This window comes from Anser brachyrhynchus (assembly GCF_964034855.1).
Source record: "Anser brachyrhynchus genome assembly, chromosome: 25".
Taxonomy (NCBI): Eukaryota; Metazoa; Chordata; class Aves; order Anseriformes; family Anatidae; genus Anser; species Anser brachyrhynchus.
The window spans coordinates 1,682,648-1,704,571 of NC_137718.1; the positions used below are offsets into that span (position 1 = coordinate 1,682,648).

At 47.9% G+C, this 21,924-nt stretch overlaps 3 protein-coding genes across 11 annotated transcripts; all 3 read right to left on the reverse strand.

The window, feature by feature from the left end:
- Nucleotides 1-322: 322 nt before the first annotated feature.
- On the reverse strand, nt 323-8,330 carry JAML (junction adhesion molecule like). Of its 7 annotated transcripts, none has more exons than XM_080567682.1 (8): nt 7,330-8,330; nt 4,829-5,060; nt 3,128-3,291; nt 2,533-2,758; nt 2,256-2,385; nt 1,720-1,780; nt 1,106-1,201; nt 323-920 (listed from the first exon to the last, which is right to left on the reverse strand). In XM_080567682.1, exons 2-8 carry the CDS (start codon nt 4,869-4,871, stop codon nt 759-761), a joined length of 882 nt encoding a protein of 293 aa, XP_080423808.1. In that variant the 5' UTR covers nt 4,872-5,060; nt 7,330-8,330; the 3' UTR covers nt 323-758. The 7 variants fall into 7 exon arrangements, with proteins under 7 accessions (XP_080423808.1, XP_080423811.1, XP_080423810.1 ...); XM_080567685.1 differs by having other exon boundaries at nt 4,822-5,060; XM_080567684.1 differs by having other exon boundaries at nt 2,256-2,382; nt 4,829-5,117.
- Nucleotides 8,331-8,467: 137 nt separating this feature from the next.
- Nucleotides 8,468-16,262, reverse strand: MPZL3 (myelin protein zero like 3). Of its 3 annotated transcripts, XM_080567689.1 has the most exons (7): nt 16,126-16,262; nt 14,974-15,140; nt 13,759-13,969; nt 12,942-13,107; nt 12,042-12,099; nt 10,857-11,027; nt 8,468-10,046 (listed from the first exon to the last, which is right to left on the reverse strand). In XM_080567689.1, exons 1-7 carry the CDS (start codon nt 16,190-16,192, stop codon nt 10,020-10,022), a joined length of 867 nt encoding a protein of 288 aa, XP_080423815.1. In that variant the 5' UTR covers nt 16,193-16,262; the 3' UTR covers nt 8,468-10,019. The 3 variants fall into 3 exon arrangements, with proteins under 3 accessions (XP_080423815.1, XP_080423817.1, XP_080423816.1); XM_080567691.1 differs by lacking the exon at nt 10,857-11,027 and having other exon boundaries at nt 16,126-16,258; XM_080567690.1 differs by lacking the exons at nt 10,857-11,027; nt 12,042-12,099 and having other exon boundaries at nt 16,126-16,260.
- Nucleotides 16,263-16,342: 80 nt separating this feature from the next.
- Nucleotides 16,343-21,924, reverse strand: MPZL2 (myelin protein zero like 2). Its single transcript, XM_080567698.1, has 6 exons — nt 21,786-21,924; nt 19,785-19,951; nt 18,941-19,151; nt 18,557-18,701; nt 18,122-18,209; nt 16,343-17,607 (listed from the first exon to the last, which is right to left on the reverse strand). The coding sequence occupies exons 1-5, from the start codon at nt 21,838-21,840 to the stop codon at nt 18,149-18,151; spliced, it is 639 nt and encodes a 212-aa protein (XP_080423824.1). The 5' UTR covers nt 21,841-21,924; the 3' UTR covers nt 16,343-17,607; nt 18,122-18,148.

The window sequence follows — 21,924 nt, forward strand, 5'->3', positions numbered from 1 at the left end:
TTAGGGCCAGGACGGCAGCCAGCACATGCCAAGACGGCGGCCCCGGAGGCCTCAGAGGGGTTCCTGGACTCACCCCGTGCAGGGCAGAGAGGCCCAGGGTTGGGCTGCGAGCAGAGGGGCGCGCAGAAGATATGTGTGAGTGGGATGCACGGGGGGACCCTGCTCCCCTCCATCCCTCGCAGAGCCAGGGCAGAGCAGGGGGTCTCAGTACAGCCCAGGCAGCCCCCTCCTGCTGCAGAGGGACCCCCCCTCTCAGCCTATTTCAGCTTATTGCTCCCCCCAGCCAGGCAGGTTTTGGCGCGCTTCAACACCACATGTTTAAGCAGGAGGTTAAAGGAAGCCAGCAAGAGGGAAGACCCCCTGGGCCTCGCTGAGTTTTATTATTTTCAGAAGATAACCACTGGCACGCCTGCACGGCTCCCACTGCGTCTCCCCCTCCCTTCCCCACCAGGCTGTCCTCGGAGTTCATTATCTCTGGTCCCGGAGCAGCATGGGCTGGGATCGAAGCTGGAGAGTGAAGGCTGTGCCCCCTGTGTCCCCCTCGAGAGAGCAGGAGAAGAGAGCAACACATCTCCCTTGGTCCCGCTGCAGATAACGGGGATAGGACAAGCCCCAGCAGCAGCTCCGGCACGGAGATAAGAGCGAAGCAGCGACACTTCTTAGAGGAAGGGCTGACAGCAGCATAATGCTGGCCCACCAAAGGAACAAAGATGTCTTGTGCACACAGCTGGTTAAGGAGTTTACGTCCCCCAGCATGGCTACTTCCCGCTCTCCGGGGGACAGGGAAGGGCCTCCTGTGGTCTGCTGTAGGGGTCCTCGCTTGGTCTGTCATCCCATCTGCCCTCTTCCATCCACTCTGCCGGGATCACCCTCCTGGCCAGCTCCACGTAGATGCCGTTCTCACGTAAGAAAGAGGGGTGCTGCAAGGAGACAGGCTGTGAGTCCCTCAGTAGGCACCAGGGCCCATTTGGAGCGGGCAGGGACAAGGGATGCTGTTGGAAGTCCAAGGCCTTGGACAAGACCACACTGGAGGGGAAAGACCCTACAGGTGCAAGAAGCCCCTGCCCGTGCCTGCCGCAGTTTGGGGCAGCTGCTCCCCCCTCACCATGGTTATGTAGGTCTCCTCAGCTTTCCTCTTCTTCCCTGTGTCCTGTTCCGCCTTGGGTACCTCAGCGCTGGGCATTGAGCAGTAAATCCCTTCCTGTGAGGGGGAGAGCAGGATGAGAGCCTTCTAACCCCAGTCATTTGGGCAGTGCCAACAGCCGCAGCACCTCATGAACAGCCAGCACAGGATTCCCTCCCGCAGCCCTGCGCCCCGTAGCACCCACCCCATGTCAGGAGCATCCCAAGGACACGCAGCTGTGGCTGCTCAGGAGGCAAGCTGCAGCCGTCCTGTGGGAGGACAAACCTGTCCCCAGCCCCAGTGAATGCCGCAGGAGCACTAACTCACCCCTGCATCAGTGCCTCCCCCTAACCGGGTCCCGAACTGAGTGGTGTCACCTGAGGCTCATCCCAACCTCCACCCAGTCGGTGGCACAGCAGGGAGCCTAGGTGGCCTCACGTGGGGACGGCCTCAGCCCCGGCCTGGCAGTGCTGGCTGTCCCATCCCTCCCCTTCTCTCACTGCACCTCCCTCTCTGGTTCCCACCAGGTGCGGACGTGTCCCCACCAGGGCAGGAGAGCTGTGCTCCCCTCCACTTGGCTCTGCCTGAGCTCTCACCTTGGCTTTGTCCTTGCTGCCTTCATTTCTGGTCCTCTCCAGGGCCGTGTTGGCTGCAGACCTTGAGGGAAAGCAACACTGGTGTCACCTCCGGCAGGACGCATCACCTGCTCCTGCTGTCCTTGGTCCCCCCCCTCCTAGGACACTGGGACCCCTTCAGATGCATCTTGGCCAGGCCATCCCTGCTGCTGCCAGGCGAGGCTGGCTACCGAGGCGCACAGGGAGCTCATCGCGCTTTGCTCCCGTCCCACGGACCCACAATGCCCAAAGCTGGCCCCCACCAAGAAGGGCGCAGGCTCTGCAGGCAGCAGAAAGCCCGGCAGCTTTGGGAGAAAAGGGGAGACCGGGCAGGGCAGCGTGACACTAGAGGGCAGCAGGAGCCCACACCCTGCTTCGGGGGCAGGAGCACCCAGCGGGGCCGTCTGCTTCCCCGCAGCTCCAGCAGGTCAGGGTAGTGCCTGGCCAGGGAGAACACGGCAGGAGAGATACAAGGAGGTGCTCTGCTCACCCCATAAACCCAAAGCTAATGTCAGTACCTCTTCCTCAGGGTGCGTCCTGCCAGGAATGCCAACACGATGGCCACAGAGCCACAGCCCACAGTCACAGACCAAAGCCCGGTGTCTCCCAGGACCGCAGAGCCCTGGGCACTCGCTGCTCCTTGACCTGCTGGGGAGACACCAAGGCAGGGGCTGGTACCCGCAGGGATCTGGCACTACTGCCTGAGAACCATGGTGGCAGCTCTGGAAGCCTCCCGGAGCCTCTGCGAGGGGTCAGAAGGGTGACAAGCGAGGGGAGGCACTGCGGGACACGTACCTCTCTGTGCCATGGGGCTGATGTGCAGCACCGTGTGGTTCTTGAAGATGCTGCTCTGCTGGAGCAGCCGGATCTCACACAGGTACTTGCCGCTGTCGTTCACCTGCACGTCCCGCAGCTCAATAGAGCCGTCCCAGCGGGAGATGTCCCCCTGCCACTGCACCCGGTCCCGGAAACGGCCCACGGAGATGCTACAGTTGCTGTAGTAATAAAACACCATCTCCTCCTGCCGGGACACAGAGAACTTCAGGTGAACGGAGCCCAGGGGACAGGGCACTGCCCTGCATTCATTCCCTGCTGGAGAGCAGGGTCTGCAGTCTCTCCCTCTCCCCCCGTGCAGCACTCGCCACGCACCAGAGCCCGCCTCACACCCACATCTTCCTGGAAAGCCCCATGACACAACACCCAGTGCCAGGGTTCCCCAGCAGCCTGGGGCACGGCAGCACACAGCTGGCAGATGGGGAACCTTCCTCCCGTGGCAGCCGGGGCCAGGCAGCTTCCCCAAAGCCCCCCAAAAGCAGCAGGGCTGCTTCACTCACCCTCCCCTGCCACCGGCCCCCCTCTGCCCCCCACCGACCCCCTGGTCCTGACCCACCTTCTGTGTGCCCGCTCGTGGCACGTGCAGCCAGTCCACCTTCACCATCGTCCAGCTCTCGTCTGCCGCGTCTCGGAGCAGGCACTGCAGCAGGACAGAGTTCCCAGTGCTGGCCTGAAGCTGAGGCTCTGTGAACACCCAGCCAGCCGACCCGCTGCATCTCTCTGCCAGGCACAAGGACAGCAGGATGAGTCCGGGGAGGACAGCCAGGTGCAGCCCGCCTGTCCCCATAGGCGTCTCCTCTCCAGACAAACGCGGGGCTAGCGGCACTGCCCAGTCCGGAGCACAGCAGGGAGGCCCTGTGGCCGAAGCCTCTCCCTGACCCCTGCTTCTGGCGTGCCTGGGATGCGGGGCAGCACATCCTCCCAGCCACCAGACACCAAGGGCTGCTGCGCTCACTGAACAAGCCTCATAGAAGGGAAGTGGGGAAGGCACCTCAGAACTTGTCGCTCAACCCCAGCCCTCTGTGTCTTGGAGCCAAAGGCTGCAGCTCCTGCATGGTTGCTCCTGTGAGTCACTGGCTGGGAGAACCAGTGCCACTCTCATCTACAAGAGGCCAGGGGCAACTCAACCCCTTCACACGAATTTCAGTTCCTCCTTTCACAACCTGCCCATTTGCCTTCCTTACCTCTTGCTCACAGGCTCCTGACCTCGGCTTGAATGCATCTGGCCACATAACTACCACTAAGGGTTTCTAGAGAAGTGGGGCAGTGGAAAACAAGACCAAAGCAAAACAAAACAAGACAAAACAGAGGAACATCAGAAAGGACAGAGCTGACAAAACTAGCATGAAGAAGTTGCTACCATGGGGGGGGGGGGCACAAAATATGTGTTAGGAATGGGAAACAAGCAGGGCAGAAAAGATGCCTTAAATTTGTCATGAGAAAGCCTCCGTGCCCCCAAGTCTGTGAGATCAAAATGGCAACAGAGAGAGGCACCTGCTTGCCTGGTGAGACAGGGCAGAGCAGAGCTGTGGAAATGCTACAGGAGGGCAGCTCCACCAGCTGCAAGGGAGAGAGAGAAGCATTAGCAGAACCCAGCAAGAAGAGCAGCTGAGTCTCTATCACTCGTCTGTCCAGGACTAGGTGAGCTGGTTCAGCTGGGAGCCACTCAGGCAGGTACGTTTTACCTGGTGCCTTAGCCACTCTGCTCAGTCCTTCCACGAGCCACCAAGGGCTGGGCCCTGGCAAAGCCCCAAGTACTTGTCTGATGCCCTGTAAATAATAAATGCAAAGTGCTACAGCTTCCCAAACTGGTTTCTTTTGGGCTTGACCAGCTGCGGAGCCAAATATGAGCAATATTTGCCAGCAGCAGAGACCAAGCGAGCCAGTTGCCTTGAGCAGAGCCAAAATCAATAGCTTGGAAACCTTTCCCTGTACTTATGCTTGGTAAAGCTGTTTTACTTCTTCCAAAGCCTTGGAGCCTCTTAGAGTAAATACAGGCCTCCACACAGGGATGATGGATGCTGTTGCAATTCCAAGCCTATATATATATATATATATATATGGGAGTTGTGCAGGAAGGAAATATGCAGCACACAGACACCAGGGAAGTCATTGGTATGCTTAATGTTCCCAGCCCTGTGTACCTGCAAAGTCCCAAGAGGTTCTCACAGCAGAAAGAGAGGAAACGAGGTCTTTCAGCAAAGGCAGAGGAAAGCTGGCAAGGTAGATAAAGCCACCAGAAGGACTTACAGCTTACCCAGCAATGCCAGCACCAGAGTCAGGCTCAACATCACCTTCATCCTATTCTAAGCGGAGCAGCAGAGGTGACACATGCACCAGACTCCCCTCGGGAAGGACACCAGCTGCTTGCAGCTGAGCTGGACCCCTGGGTTAGTAAAAGACTTCCTCTAGTTCTTCGGAGGCGGACACGATCTTTGCTCCCCTGGATGTTCAGCTTCTCAGAGTTAGCCACCGTCCCAGCTAGGAGCCTACGATTCAGTGAAGCACAGCTGTCAGATGTGTCTGGTTTGAGACTGCTCCGAGCCCTAGAAAGGAAGAAAGAGACTGGGGGAGGGCTCAGTCTGAAATACCTTTGCATTTCCCCTAACTAATGTATCTTTCCGGTGGTTTGGGGGTCGAGTCCCCAGTATCTCAGCTGAGATCTTCACGATGTTAACTGCTGAAAAAACAATGGGATGGTTTTTTCTCCTACAGACTCAGACAAGTTTGAATACGGATCCCAAAATCACAAGCTCCCTGCCCTAGAAATAACCTCCTTGCTCCAGGGCGCTGCACATCGTGAAAAGTTCTGCCAGAACCTTTTGGGATCTATCCAAACAGTGCCACGTTTTGACACTGTATTCCGTTTGACCCACTGCGTGTCTTTAAAAATCAAGTTGTGCCTCCTTTCTATACCGTGCAGACATCCTGCAGCCCAAGGAAGAACCGCCTGTCACCAGCAGGAACGTGCTAGCCGGTGTTCATGCACAGATCACAGGCAGGTAAGAGCCAGTACCCTGCTGCTCGTTGCGTCTCTGCTCCATGATTCAAAGCTATGCCTGTTCAAAACTGGTAAACATTGTTAAGGGCAAAAAGTTACTGAGAAAAACCCTCCAGCTTGGGGAGCCTGCGCTTGCAACTGTTTGACCTTAGGCTGCCATCACCCATATATGTTTTTCAATACGGGCACGTCTGCTGCAGGAATAAAACCAAGAAGAGATGAATCATATCCGTAATCTCATTAGCTTCTCTCGTTTTTCCTCCGCTGTAAAAGCCAGAGGCCCTCTAGACCAGCTTCACTAAAGCTTGGATTTGGGAAAGGTCCCAGCTGCTCGCCCCAACAAACCATCCAGAGGAGTCAGAGGAAATACGTAAGGCGAACACCTGAAATTTCTCCTACCACCCGGAGATCCACTGCTCCCTTCAGCACTGCGCAGCAGAAAGCCACAGCGACGGCCCTGCAGCTGGGGGCACCAAGCTTCTGGAGACAGCACCTACACCCTCTGCACTCCCTACAGAACCGAGAGTGAAAATAACACCGTATGCAAATGGCTGGCAGGGGCTGCAGGGTGGCAAGGGGGACATGCCAGCCCTGTGCAGCAGCACGACAGCGAACACGGATCAGCAAGAGTGAGCAGGGTGCAGTGAGCGCCTCCGCCCTGCCACTGCTGATCCCCTGCTAAAACTTCCGTCTCTTTTCATGGCCAGACTTGTTTCCCAGACTCCTTTTTTATTTCTAAATACATTTTTCTCAGTGAAGGAAGCTCAGAAACACTCTTACAGGCTCAGACAAGATTGCAGGCCCCGAGTTAGCTGCATGGGTCTGTTCTAAGTTGGCAAACAGTCACGAAGGTTTTGCAGGCAGCACACGGCGTCGCTGCCTACAGTCCGTGACGCAAAACCACCTCTGCTTTTCACCATCCTCCCCTTCCACAAACAAAACCCTTAAAAGTGGCTGCAAGCCTTCTGTAATTCTCTCAAATGCGCCTTTCAAAACCCATGACCTGTTTGGGGGCTGGGTTTTGTGGAGGTGGAGGGGAGAGAGTTGTGTGGTTTGACTACGCTGTTTGCATTTCTGCCAAGACCCAATTTGCTGCATAACCTGCACTTGTGCACACATGACCTAGAAACACAGCACAATTCATGCTCACCTCGTGCACGGCACCTCAGTGCAGCAGGCCTGAGCAGCCTACTTTCCTCCTCTTGTTTGTTCAGCTATGCTGCTAAACGCCTTAGAACTCCACCAGAGATACGCTTCCCCAGTACCACCCTCAATCCAGGAATCAAAACTACACCGAGCTTTTAAAATCCCTCAGCACACAGAAGCCTGTGTGCAGGATACGTACACTCAGAACTTCAAAGGTTCTCTGTCGCTGACTTAGTGAAGCTTTGGTTCTTATTTGCCGTCAAATCCTTCCTGGACTTCTTACACTATTTCTCAGAATAAATTCTGGTCCTGTCTTGGAACACACTTTTGCAGGCTCTCCCTCAGCAGCAGCAAGCAGGTGCTGTGCGTGCACCAGCTGAAGACAGCACCCAACGACCCAGACTGTTACAGATATTACAATGCTGACATATCCAAATCCCTCTGCAGGACAACAGACTTTACTAAGTGGATTGAAGAAGAAATACGTAGATGCCACATTGCCTTCACATTTTCCTACTTGGGATCTGAATTCTGAGCACTCCTATGTCTTCCTAATCTTTTCAGGACAAAGAAACAAAATAACGTAAGTACTAGAGCAAAAAATTACTCACCCAGTGTGTTTTGGGGCAGTCAACTTGTCTCTTGCACAAAGGGCTCTTCAGCGACTTATTTGGAGCCTCTGAATTAATCAGGTGCTAAATGTTCTTGATGTTGTGCGTGCAAGACATGGAAAACATAACAGTCTTTGGTTTCGTGTCTCTTATTTAAAGTTCAGTTTGGTGGTCACTTTTAACTCGCAAGAGGAAGTTGAGAACTACATCGAGGGTACTGGCAAATCACAAGGCAGAAGCGACTGCTACAGAGGTGAGAAGAATGACAGATGCATTTGCCTTGGAGCACATGGTGGGAATGCAGCTTCCGAAGAAGACAGTCCAGATAAAAGATGTAGCTGGGTCTGACTCCTTTGGCCACAGCAAACTGAGCCATCATTCATTACGTGAGAAGTCAAGAACAAAGAAATTCTTGGCAAGCAACCCTTTTGCAGCCTGTGCTCCCTTCTGGCTTTCTCTTTGGGAATCCAGTTCAAGAACAAGCAGTGCAGCACCTCATCAGTCCCATAGGCTGGGTCTTGTCCCGGTGAGGTATCACCAGGAAGCAACACCAAGTAACTCTGCTGAGCGTTCCTGCTGCTACGGTCAGGGGCCAGAGATAAGCACGCATCTTACTGGTGAAAGAGCCACTGCCAGGATGCTTTTCACATGATGGCCAGCTTCTCCCTTTTGTAACACAGACAGGACACACAGCACTGACTGCTTTGAACTTGCACCCCCTCCTCGGTCACTCTGAAAGCTTATTTTCATCCTTCCTTTTCCTATGGAGTACCACAGCATTCACTGTTCACTACCCCAGCATCAGTGGTACACAGAGCAGCTTCCACTCAGCGAGCAGAGGGAGAGAAAGATAAATCTTATCCATGCTCAAAACCATTTTTGATCCAGAACACCATTAGCTTCAACGTGGCAATTCAGCTTTGCACCAGAAAGATTTGCCCAGGATTTAGCCTGCTCTTTGCAAAGAGTGGAAGGCACATCTTCTGGAAAACAAGTTATTCATTTCCACAAAGAACTGTCTGATGTACTAGGGCCGAAAGTGGAACAATAAAGCCACTTCCTCTAGGCTGCAGATCCCACCAACATCCTTTCTCAGGACAGTTTTAGTTGTAGAAACATTGTGTCATCACAGAGCACAACCTTTTTAAATATTACTTTATTGTAGACAGGAGAAAAATAAATTTCTTTATCTCAAGAAACAGATCTACAGCTAACCTGCTTTGCAGGCAGGAACTCCACACCTGCGAACAGCAGCCGTCACTGAGCTGCTGAAGGGGGCCTCAGTACGCCTTTTCCCAACATCCCATGGCAGGTTTTATAGCTAAGCAACAAAACAGGATGGCAGTTTTACACGTTCAACTATATCCACCTGTACTCAGCCAAACAAAGTCTAGAATAAAACAATGCAATTTATTGGCAACGGCACATAAAAGCCACCAGTAAACTTGAAACATATGGAAGACGACTATTTGATTGGTGCCACATACCAAAAGGAAGAAAAAACCAGCAGCTCTTTAGGTGTTAGAACAGAGCTGTGAGAGCCCCCCCGGAGTACTGCACCCAGACTGCGGAGCCCCCAGCACAAGGAAGATGTGGATTTGTTGGAGCAGGCCCAGAGGAGGGCCACAAAAGATGACCAGAGGACTGGAGCACCTCTCCCATGAAGAACGCCATTCTATGAATTCCGCTGCTCCCTGCTATACGCTATTGCGCAAGGTTGGTGGTAGAGAAAGTAGTCTCTTTTCTACAGGGCAGTAATGACACATGTTTAAGTGTTTCCCAAAAATGAACCGTTTCACTAGAAGAGGGGAGGAACAAGACAGTTCTTCTTAACATGGAACATCCCTTGGCACGATTCCTTGAGTCAGTAGTTGAGGTAGACGGGGTTACATTTCCACAGACACAGAGTCCTCATTTGCATTTCTGATTTAAAAAGAATAAGGTGTATATGAATTGTGCTTCATGTCTGCAAGTAGATGTACCTAGTAACGCAGCTGTTCCAGTAAAAAGATAAAGCTCAACAATTTAAGGTAACACTGCTGTGCAGATGGCAACTTAAAATAAGAAGACAGTAGGAACAAAATGGTGATCCTGTAATTAAGTGGTAGATCAAGCCAAGAAGCAATTAAAAACCAGTAGGTTCTCTTTGCTCCAAGACAAAGGATGCCATATACCAACTCAATCAGGCTGTTTTAAGTCCTTTGCTAGTATGTTGCAAAAAAAAATGAGAAGAATATGTTGTCAGTGCTTGACGACGATCACCTTACAGAGCCGACGTGTCACTCTGGAGTAGTCTGTTCTTCAGGCAAGTTGAATTCAAGGGTGCAGGAAAGGAGGGATATCACCAACCACAGAGGAAACAAATTAGGAAGTAAACTAAGAGACAAACACTGTCAGACTGCTGGTAGGAAATAGGCTGTACAGCTGTAGGCACCGAGGTTTCTGTAGGCACTGGAGAAGGGAGGTTTCAGGAAAATTCCCCCCACCTCCCCCAATAAGTTAAAAAGAAGCTCAAAATAATGATTTTTGAAATATGTAAGAGTGAATTATCCCATCAGCATTATTATTCCCATATACCAAGATGAGAACAGGTCCTTCAATCTGCATTGGTTATCCAGCAGCCTCCGTATTTTCTAGCCAAGATTTTCAGCATTGTAATTTTGTTCTTTATCCATAAATTTGATCTTTTATCAGTACGGCTCTTCCTCATCTGTGTCCTAAAGAGAGCATATGAAGAGAGAAATTGAGACTACATACAAAGACATGAAACAAGTAATGAATTTGACAAAAAATTTAAGTCTGCTAGGCTTCAGACAAGAGCATAAATGCTTTCCAAATTGCTGGTGTGCTTGAACAAATTAGGACTTGTAGTTATATGAACACTTGTAGCTAAATCCGTTTGACTTACCACAGACAGACAAATTGCCACTGCATCAACACACGTAATCTGTTTTAAAAGAAGTAGCAGCTAAAGCTTAAGCAAAAGACAAAGTGCAGAAAGACGTCTTCTTAAAATGCACCCCTAACTCCTGCAGAGCAGATCCAGAGCAGAACAAGCTGTTGGGTTTTTCAGCTCTGAACAACCACGTACTCTCAGATCCCCATCATCTATTGTTCTAACCACAGTAATGATTTGATGGCATCCTCAGAACCCAGCTCTGCAGCCCTCAGCTTGAAAGAAGCTCAAACATACGAGCCCTATATGGGAAATCTTACCAATTTTGCAGTAATCTCAATTACAAACAATTTTTCATCAACTTCGCTATTTTAACTATTTGGTAAAGTATTAAGCATGAGGAAGTGTTTTACAGAAACCTCAAAAAGTAGACTCAGTATAGTGAGTGAGATAGTGTTCAGAGAGTTGTTAAGATGAATATCAGAACAAAGTATCAAACCAATGACAAATTACTCAACGCAAAAGCACCAGAATTACATTCAAGTTTGCCTGCTCTCAAAGGATGAGAAAACATTTTTCAATCTTTAAAATCTTCATCTAGTAGCATGTCTCACTGTATCTGAGCTCCCACCTTTTCCCAATCTCTCCACTTGCAACAAAGCAAAGGTACCTCCCTGCTCCCCAGCACGTCACTTGCAACAGCCTTTCCACCTCCCTTTGCAACATTCTCTTTTGAATAAAGCATCTTCTGCTTCCTGCGTCTCTCAAAGCTCTTGTTGCCAATACTGCTGCTTTGTAACTGCTGTGAAGAATTATAAATATTTCATACATAAATTGTATATTTGCTCATTCTTCATTCTATATCTATTAAAGCGTAGAAACAATCAGCACACATCAGTCTGAAAGCTCATACATTTACTACATTTTAAAATCACTGGCATTAGAACAGTGAATCAAGCAATACATTTAAATCCTCCTTAACATACTTCCTGACTGCGTATAAAAGATGTAAAGCTGCATCTGTGGTAAGCTTGCTCTGTAGGACACCAGGTTAAAAAACAAGCACACTCTCCAAGTATGCATATTAGTGAGCTTACTCTGGAATGTGTCACACTCAGTGTTGTGGCTGCTAATGCTAGCACACACAACTCAGACATATATTTTGCACAAGAAATACAGCAGATGGCAAACATCCAGTAGTTCCAGCACAACACATCGGATTATCAGAGGCTTGTTGTTAGGGTATAGCAAGTGAACAGTTAGAGAACACCACCCATTTCACGAAGCAAACAAACTAAACACCCCACAAAAACAAACACAAAACCCACAAGAGTTCAGCAGGACTCTGTTGTGATCAATACGTTCTAAGGAAGACCCGTAAGAAAGACAGAAGGCAACACCCTACCATCCTTGCAGGAAACAGGGTATAGAAGCGTTACTGCCTCCACACCTCACCATGGCCCTGTCAGACCCCAAACTGGTTATGCAGAGCCTGATAGAAACTACACAGTACAGTGGTTAGCACTTAAAATTGTTAATATTCGTCTTGAAATGTCAGCTTCCATCTAAAGTCAAATGAAAAAAAAACAGTTTGGGGGATCTCAGGACTGCTCTCGCTACCAGTAATGCAGCATGACCAGCAGTTCTTATACCCGATACCCAAAATGTGGAAATCACCACGGAGCATAAGCATAGCCAAATGGGACTGTTCTCTGAAGCCCAGAGAAATTATCGACAGCTCTGCCTGCTACTCTTGCACCTCCTCTGAGCGCTGATCTTAACAAAACCACTTATGAAAACACCAACTTTCACTTACCACACAGTTCAAACACCAGGCTTTCAGTCGCCCTGAGCAGGTGTCTGTGTGTTCAGACCTGGAGAACAAACACAGGATGAGGATGGACTTTTCCCCACCACCACACACTAATATCTCCTATGGACTACGAATTCTACTTCTATCACACTGAACTGTGGCTCTGCATAACAAACCCCAAAAGAATTGAGAGTGTCAGGTCTTTTTTTTCAAAGGCAGACATTTCATACAACAAGTGCCATGAAGAATGCAAGAGGTGACTTTTGGCTGGAAAATCTTACTACAATAAATCAAAACATTGTATTAAAAGTCCAGTTCTAAAATTTAGAACAGAAGGAATTATTTGCAAAAACAGGTGCAACTCCAGCAGTTGCAGCGTGGCTTTACTGCTGTCACTACAACACCATGCGGACCCTTCCCAACACACAATCCTCTCCAATTCAGATGGAAATCCAGTCTCCAGAGCCTGTTCAGGACTTGGCAGCTGTGCTCAGGCCATCACTGAGGGAACCAGATAGCATTATTCGGTTTGTCTCGTTGCTACGGATCTTTCACACACCAAAACACAACCCGTAAAACCCACAAAAGCAAAATATCTTTTGCTGATTTAAGCAAAATAAATCTGACTGCAGAAGTGAAAGACTACCTAATCCTTAACTGCTTCAGTTTCGTGGCTTCACACCATTGACAGAAAGAGGGATGTACTGCACTTACTTCATGCTCCAAAATAGGGATTTTCCAAAGCTTTCTACTCACTAGCTAAATTATGCTCATAGAGAGGAAGATCTCAGTGGCCAACCTGCAGATGCTGACAGCTATGAAATGAAGGACTGGAGAGAATCATTGGCCGGTGTCAACAGGCCGAGGTGGAAAAACAGGCTTTAGGTTCCAGACACAACTTACTCATCAGACACTTCAATAGAGGATTTCTTGCAGCCAGATTTTTTTTTCTCCTTTAGCAATCCAGATTTCCTTCCCAACCTCACCAACATCAGAATGACCACAATGATGGAAGGGAGAAATACTAAAATGGACAGCAGCACCGCTGAAGTCAGCTGGAAGGAAAGGCCTGCGGGATAGACAAAGAACAGACCAGCTGTAACAGTAGTAAAATACTGCTTTCTTAAGTCTCTGTGAAAAACATTCATCCAGGAAGGACTGAGAGCCTTTTCATACACAGCCCAGGGCTCGTAACTTTGAAACAACTCGTCTCGGACTCTGTAGGACTCTTATCACATATCCAACACAGTAGGATGTTTTTTATATGCAAAAAAATCCAAAGGCGGGCAGGTCATGACATAGCTTTGTCAGCGTGTCCAAACTTCAGATTCGGGGTAGTTCTCACACACAGAGCAGACAAGGAAACGAAGTATTACTAAGAATCAGCGTTTGTGGCGTGACAGTATTTTTAGACCAGTACTTCCCAAAAATCTCACTTATTCTACTGCCGCAATATTTGGAGACTGGAATTCGTGAACAAGGACTGATTTTTGATTTGTTATCAGCACAGCTTCCTTCATCCCTTCCTGCCCCCAATAAATTCAGTGGTTCTCTACGTATTTAGCAAAGAAAGAAGGGCTGAGGTAATTCTTGCTGTAATTCTTACATGGAAATCCAGGGAACCAATCTCACGTGCAATGCTCAGATTTTTAAGGTTCTGATGAAGCTACAATGCAGCTGTATCACACAGGTGAGAGCACGCCATGAAATGGAGGCTTACCCCTCTCCGTAACTATCAGCACTGTCTGGGGAATGTTGTGGTAAACATCTGGAGGATTCTTCACACTGCAGATGAACGTCCCATTGTCACTCATCACAGGGCTTTGGATAGCGATGGAAGCATCACCCTTGGCAACATTCCCAACCCAGGATATCCTGTCTTTGAACTTTCCCACTGTTGTTGGGTAGGCAACTGACTGATAATGAAAAATCTAAAAGAAGGGAAAGACAATAATTGCTGTAATAAAACACTCCTCTAAGAAATCAAACTACTTTTTGGATTGTAAACGTAAAGGAAGACATACTAACAAGTCAGAAAGAATAGCTTGCACACAGGAGACTCTCCAAGTTCCTATCTGGTAATTCTAAATCTGTCCCATTTCATTAGAACTCCAAAGCTTTTATCTACCAGCCATGGCACTGACATATGTCATCATCACCCTTCTGACCAGCTTGTTCCCCTCAGCAGATCTGCAGCTGAGGAGTATGTTCCTTGTGTCACGCAAGACAGAGCATGGCAGTTCTTCAGAATTTGCTTCCTGCACTTTGGCACTTCCTGCCCTACCAGTGAAGACTTAGCAGACCTGATTTCATACGGGCAGCACCCTTTTATTCCAGATACAGGGATACCACTATGAGTTCAAACTCTTCAGGAAGTGTTAGTCACTGGTAAACTGTAAAGATACGCATTTTCTGTTTCTGCCTTGAATGAGAGGCTTCCAGCTGCCTTTTTGATTTGTGTATTTATGCTTACATTTCAAAGTGCTGCTGCCAAGACAAGTAGCAGCCCATAAACCTCAGAGGCTGTCATCATCACTGTCTTCAGTGTCATTGCACACGTTTTTAGCACTCCAAGGTAAAATCAGGAGTACATTGCATCACAGAATTAATAGGGTATAGCTGCCTTCAAGAAAGCTCCCACTCAAATGTTTTACAGTCATTCTACGTATAGCTGTAGCGTACAATGCAGTGCTTGTGTCAAAACCCAAAGGTTTACAAAATTACCTCTGTGCAACTACACATTTACGTTGAAAATTTTTTGCCCAAAGAACACTAAAGCAATTTCTGATGGGAAAGAAGGCAACGAGCAGAATCCCGCACTTCAAAGGGCAGAATAAGCATAGCAGGGCAAACGGGAAAAAAATACCATCAGATTTTCAACATACACAGAGACCTGGTCAATCTTCACTAGAAGAAGATTGCCTCCTTCACTTACTGTCTCCATGTGACCACCCGTGAGGGGCCGGTACGTCCAGTCCACTGTCAGACTCTCAGTGATGGGAGAAATGGACTTGAACGTGCATGACAGCAGTACTTTTTCACCAACGAAAGCTCGCACTTTAGAACTGGCTTTAATATCCAGGGAAAAAGCATTGCAGATACCTTTTGGAACAAGCACAAAAGACAAGGATTAGGTTGTTGTTATTTGTGAGGCACAAGAGTGATGATGCCCCAAACATACTGATGGATGTGCAGCTTAACCCCAGTCTGAAGAGTGAAGCACAGTAGTGACTATCACCCCCATAATGAAACCAAAGCAAAGCAGATCATTTCCCTAACCTATTCTCTACGGGATTGCAATTAGCCTCGAAAAGTATTTATCTTGAAAATACCACCAAAAGCATACAGAATTTTAGACATGGAGGTAAGGAAGTTTTAGAGGCAAGAAACCAATTCAACCAGCCCTCTGAGGAAGTGCAACCTGCTAGCTTTAGACTACCTCAAGGTAGTTCTGACTCAGCGTGCCTTACCCCAAAGTGATGCAGCCAGTGACTTGCACGCGCACTGGGTTACGAGGCATACTGCAATGGTAAATGACCTTCATTTTTCGTTTTCAGCATGTCACGAAACTCCCGCCTCGTTCCCCTGCTGCGATGCCCCAGCCAGGGAGGCAAACTGCCTGCCCTGCAGGAGCATCGTCCGAATCCTCCCTTTCACAAACCTCCGGCTCCCGTTCGTGAAGACTTTCAGGGCAATACCCTGCCTTAGGCTCTGCTCTAATTTTCACAGCTGACTCTTGAACGATAGCAGGCGCACATTTCTATCGAGCGCCGCCAATTCCTGTGCAAGTTTGTAGTACTGCAAACACCTCTGCCAATATTCAATTCAAACAATACAAAACATAGCGTCTCGAGAAAAAAAAAATACTTTTCTTGCCAACTGGAAATGTTAATATCTCAAGCGTACCGAGCAGAGAGGGGAATAAGGTGGCATGGGAGCGGAGGGCAGAGCGCAGGGTGAGGAAAGCAAACCCCGCAGCCCCGACCCGCGCCGTGCCCCGGCCGGGGGCGGCCCCACACCGCCCCTCCGCAGCTCTTCTCCCCCCACCCCACCGGAGGAGCAGAAAAACCCGCCCCGGCCCCGTTACCGAGCAGGATCAGGGCCCCCCGCGGGAGGAGAAGGCCGCCGGCGGCCGCCGCCCCGCCGCCCCGCATGCCGCTCAGCGCCGCAACATGGCGGCTCACCTGCCCAGGTGAGGGCGGGGGCCGCCCCAAGATGGCCGCGCCGCGTCGCCACGGCGACGGGGCCTCGCCTCGCACCCGGGGACAGGGCCCAGCGGGGCTCGCCGAAAAATTAACGCTCGCTTTTATCCACAAACCGTGTTTATTTACGACGAACAAAATAGAAGGCAATATCGTACAAACAGATAATGTGGCCAGCACATTACAGGTAGAGTTATAAAGTCATAAAGTTAGTCTTTAAACAAACAGGCTGATATTTTGTTTTAGCGCTGGTTAAATACAGTAATAGCTCAGTGGTTTTTAATGATTTGGGGCTTCATTTGCCTTGGATTGATTAAGTCAATGGAAGTACAGGGTATGTGTTAAATAAGATTGAACACAGGAGTAAGGTGTGCTGATGGCAGCCTGGGGCAGTAAACAGCATCCAGAGAAATACTGGTGATAGTGTTTTTGGAAGACTGGTACAATGCTAGCAGCCACCGAGTGCTGTTTTCGAATTCAACTTGAGTGTGGCAGCACACCATTATCACTTCCTTGGGGCAGCCTCCAGCGCAGCCGCTGCCAGCCCACGTCCCAGGGCACCGCAGTGGGGTGTGCAGGTCTGCTGGGTCAGGGCAAGAGGCGTTGCACCTCACAGCTTGTCATCCACCAGGAATAATGGGGAGAAGCAGGACTGGAGCAGCAGAGGGAAAGGAGGGCAGTCTGGGCTGCACCAGGACAAGGGGAGTGGGAGAAGGGGAGCTGCCAAAGCACATGGCCACGCTGTGCGCACTGGAAGGCAGCCTTTTCAGCTGTCACATTTACAAAGTGTACTGAAGTTGAGAAAGATCAACATGAAAAACACACCCACTGGGAAATGTTACCCCTAATAAGAAACAGCATGCATTCCCAAAGACTTTCCGCTTAAAGTAGCAAACAGACAATAAAGGTTGTAGCAGCTAGCGGCCCCTCTGATCCCTCACCTAGCGAGTCCTCCTTTTAGTGACATCAAACAGGTTTTTGAGGGTGGAAAAATTGGGCACCACAAATGTACCTTCCAAATTTTAAGGTGCACAAGTGTGTCTGCTCAGACACAGCAAATATTCAGTCAGCTGTCTTAGCATTTTGTTGACTGTGTTGACTTCTGTGATTTTTTCATCCTCAGAGCCAATTTGTTCACGTTCAGCAGCTGTGAAGATTAAGTAAACTTCCTTGTTCATGGGGCAAGTTCCTCCTGTTTTGCTTCAATGAAGGAAATAACACTTTACAACTTATGTTAATGTCACCCTCTTTTCTTGCAAGAATTTCAGGTTGAGCAGGGATACCACACTTGCAGCATCAGGCGTCTGTAATTCAGCTTTGTTCTAACATCCAAAATTACAAGCTCTCGCCATCTGCTTCAGAAGTACCTAAGAAGAAAGATTATAAGAGAAACAAAACAGATTGATTACTCAGGATTATTGTTGAAAATAAACATAGTAGAGGCATCTGCCAACCTCAGAAACTGAGTGGTTAAAAATTAGGCTGTTTCAGCAAAGCCAGCAAATCTGGAAAGAGTTTCAGTCTTCCTGTAGCAATTTAAAATAAAGATTAAATGAATCCAAAAATAGATTCAAAACTAGTGAAAGGAAATTAATTCATTTCTCCACCCACAAAGCAGACAAGCTATGGAAAGCAGCAATAACGGCTTTCCTACAATGATCCTCAACAATAAGGTGGAGAAATCCCTCCTATGGTTAAGAGGCAGTTATGTTGCCACTGCTTGTTCAGTTGTCAGTCTCTCTCTGAAGGCTCCTCAAGAGCAAAATGTGACTATAGTCTCAGTTGTTCATGTTCATGGCTACCATGGCCTGTTGACTGTGAACAGAAGTGAAATGTTTAAGTAACACTAAAGCATTAATTAGAGAATGTTTGAATAGATACCTGCATTGTATATACTATCAAAGACCTCTAGTCTTCTAATGGAGTGGCTTCCTTTTCTTCTCTGATCTTCAGCTTCTCCTTTTCTCTACTATTATTTAAAAAAAAAAAAAAAAACAGCATCAGATATCCTGAGCAGCAGTCAGGTTCTGAGTTATGTATAACATAGATAACATAAAACAAGAAGTTATGCAGTCTCCTCCTCGAGTGAGGAGCCACCTTAAAGGGCAAGAGCAAAACAAAGACTGCAAACTTCATTCAGCCTGGGGCTCTGTTCTGACTGCAAGTAAGCAGCCAATTACTGCTAATTGTGTTAGCAGTTTGCATTGTAGATGCTTAGTGTAGGGTCCAAGCCAATGAATCAGAGTGGCCATGAAGATACATTTGACAAGCTTTCTTTCCCAGAAGCCTTTCTCTCTCTCTCCCCCTTGTCCTTACAGTTCAGTATCTGACACCTCGGTCGTCTTCTCTTGCTTTTTCTTCCGATGGTGTCGACAGATAATCACAACTGTCACCACAATGATCATCAGAATACATGCAGACCCAATGGCGATGACAAGGAAGTGGATTTCTGAGAAATGCACTGCATGGAGAAAAACACAAGAGGGACACACTGAGGGCTGCTGATATTAGGCTGGGTACCTGTATCCACGAATATAACCTTTTCTTAAGCTCCCTTTTCTGTTATACCCATGAACTTTCATCATGCTTTCTCCTTATAATGCTTTTGCTTCCATACATTTTTCCAAACGTGGAGGAAGATCAGCCGATGTTCTGCACTGGCTAAACTCATAACCTCTGTTGGGTTTCTTGGCCTCTCACCTTTCTGCACAACTCTGAGTCGCACTTCACCAATTGTGCCATCAACGTCTGGTGGGTTCTTCACCTGGCAGGTGAATGTCCCGTTGTCAGTGGGCTGTAAATTCCAGATAACAATGGAAACATCATAACGCTCAATATTCCCATCCCAAGTGGCTCGCCCTTTGAACCGTCCAGCAGACAGCTTGTAGGGCTCCTTGAGGTAATAAAATACCTACAAGAAGGAAAGAAAGTAAACTGTCATTCCTGTGGCTTGTGCAGTGTTTCTGATGGAAGCAGCACGTGAAAGTGGAGTGGCACCAGCTGAGACACACGGCCTAAGATAAGGAGAGTTGAGTTGGCTCAGTTTCTCTCAGATGAACTCTGAGGCAATTCCAAAAGATCATACCCTTGCTCCAGCAGCCATGCGATCTCAGTCCTGCGCAGGCCTAAGGCTTTGTTAGGCTGTGTTCAGTGTTATTTCAGTTATACTACAGTGCTTGTCGATCTGCTTACCCTGCCACGTTGGCCAAAGAAAATCATAAGTCGTCAGGTGCAAGATGTTAACTAAGACAGGATTCAGCTGTAAACATGTACAGTTTCATCAGGCCCCAAATCTTTTAACCACGATTTCCCAAAACTAAACATAAAAATTGTTTCTCGAACCAGGTTCTGTAAACAAAACTTCTTGCTTAGAGTAATCCTTATGAACTGCAGAGAAAAGGGCCGAGATGTACTTACTCATGTGTTTCGGCTGTGCTTGCCCACACCAACACCTGGAATTGTTACCCAGCCAGTGCTGGGCCCTAGGAGTGGTTTATTTGAGCAAGTGTGCATCAATGAAATGGAGCATAAAGGTCTCACTCACTGGCTCATGAGAGCTCAGGTCCTCAGGCTGGAAGTTCCACGTCACTGACAGTTGTGGGCTAATAGGGCTGCTGCTGGAGAAGGTGCATTTTAAACGTAGGTTAGTTCCATTCAGAGCATCCACCTCCTTGGAAGTGTAAACTTCGAGGGCTGTGATGGGCCACAGTGCTGCAGAGAAAACAACAAGGGGTTAGAGGTAAACAAAACTACTGTTTACGAGTAAAATCATCACTTATCCTTATCTTTGTTTGATCTACGCAGGAGCCTGCTTTATCTGTCCTTATTAATGTTTAACATAACATTCAAATCCCATAGATTTAATTACTGAGGGAGGTAGTCCTGCTTATGCAGAATCCAAAAGATCCCATGTGCCTCAAGGTTTTTGTCAGCTGATATGCAGGTTGCACAGTGCTCGTTTTACTGGAGTTTGCTTTCATCTGTATTGCTGATACAATGCTTCCTTTGTAGTTTTGTGGCTGCACAGTTAAACACTGACAGATCTGATACCTAGTTGAGAAGGGACCACTGAGAGGGACTTTCCTATAGGAACAATACACATTGGTTTGTTTTCTGGGGGAAATGTCTCCTTCAGGCATGAGCAAACAACATCTAGGAGGTACACTTGTAAATGGCAGCCCTCCTGCAATATGCTCTGATTAGCACTAAGGATGCAGTATAACTTCATGTGCTTGTCCTCATCACATGACGGCAGGTGATTTACACTCTACTGCACTCAATTCCCCACCCAGATTTCTCCAGAAAACCAGCTCTTTTCCTCCAAGTAGCATTGCTAAGCACCTACGAATGGTTGCCACTTCCCATCCCAGAACTTTCTTTTATACACTTTGTATTATCAGTTCGTGTGGCACAAATACCATGGTGAAAGCTGCCCTTATTTATGTAAGAAGTGTCTGTTGAGAAGGTTAATAACACCACTGGACAATTATAGGGAAAGCAGGTTGATAATTTCCACCAAACAGCAGTGCCAGTTGAAAAATCTTGCTATTCCTGCTCTGGAAGGGGACAGTCTTCCCTGTTCTTGATAATGTACTCCCCTTACTTTCCTTTTACCCACTTATAGAAGGAAAAAAAATGCTAACACTGAAAAAAAAATTCCTGTCACTTTAGGAAGGTGAATTAACTTACCCCATTGTGACTCAGGGAAAAAATAGCTTATCTGGGGCTGTAAAATATGGTTTCATGGCAAAGACAATTAATACATTTCCTGTATTTGAAAATAATTCATAGCCAAAGAATTTCTTGACAAATATTTCCTTTTCCCAAAGAAGAAAATATTTGAAATGCCAAACCACTGCAGGTGCTCACACTTGAAAATTTCATTGGCTGAGATCATGTTTCTTTTCCAAGTGTTAAGTTGTCCTGATTTCATTTTAAATTTCTTAAAAAGAACAAGTGTAGGAACTAAGTGTAAAATATTTTTTTTCAAGGCAAATTGCTAAGAGTATGGGTGCTGATGCCTTTAGGTAAGGAGGACATGGTGGTCCCAGACCAAATTTTGATTCTAGTTATACTGATATAAACCACTGAAAATTCCAGTGAGTTTTTTGCTGTCATTCTGATTTATTGCTGTGTCTAAACTGTATAAACTGTATAAACTTAGGATCTAAACTGTTTAACAATCTCTGATTGTCTAGTAACAAAGGCAGTGAAAAAAAAAAAAAAAAGAAAAAAGAAAAAGAAAACAACCATCCCAGAGTAAAGTCCAGATTCCTGCTGAGTGAAGGCAGGAAAGGCAAAGATGTGTAACCTTAGCTCAGAATTAGAGCGGTGCTCTTCCTCCGCTCAAACACACCTAAACCTGTTTTGCAGAGAAATTCAATCACTTGCAAGCAAACCCAGGACCAAAAGAATCGCAGCAATTGTCCACAACAAATATCCGAGACTCCTACAAAGTCACTGCCTTAATGAAGATGATAATTAAGGGATGAGAAGAGGAAAGTCAAGATGGCAACTGAGGCCAGGCAATATCAGGTTTCCTTACCTCGGAGCTGTACCCCAAGGAAGAGCACAGCTCCCAGCCAGGTGAGGCCATGCATCAGGAAGACAAGTCCGTACTCTGGAGTTGAGCAGTGCAGGGAAGAGAAGTTTGTTTCAGGCTCTCAATAGCTGGACGAAGGACA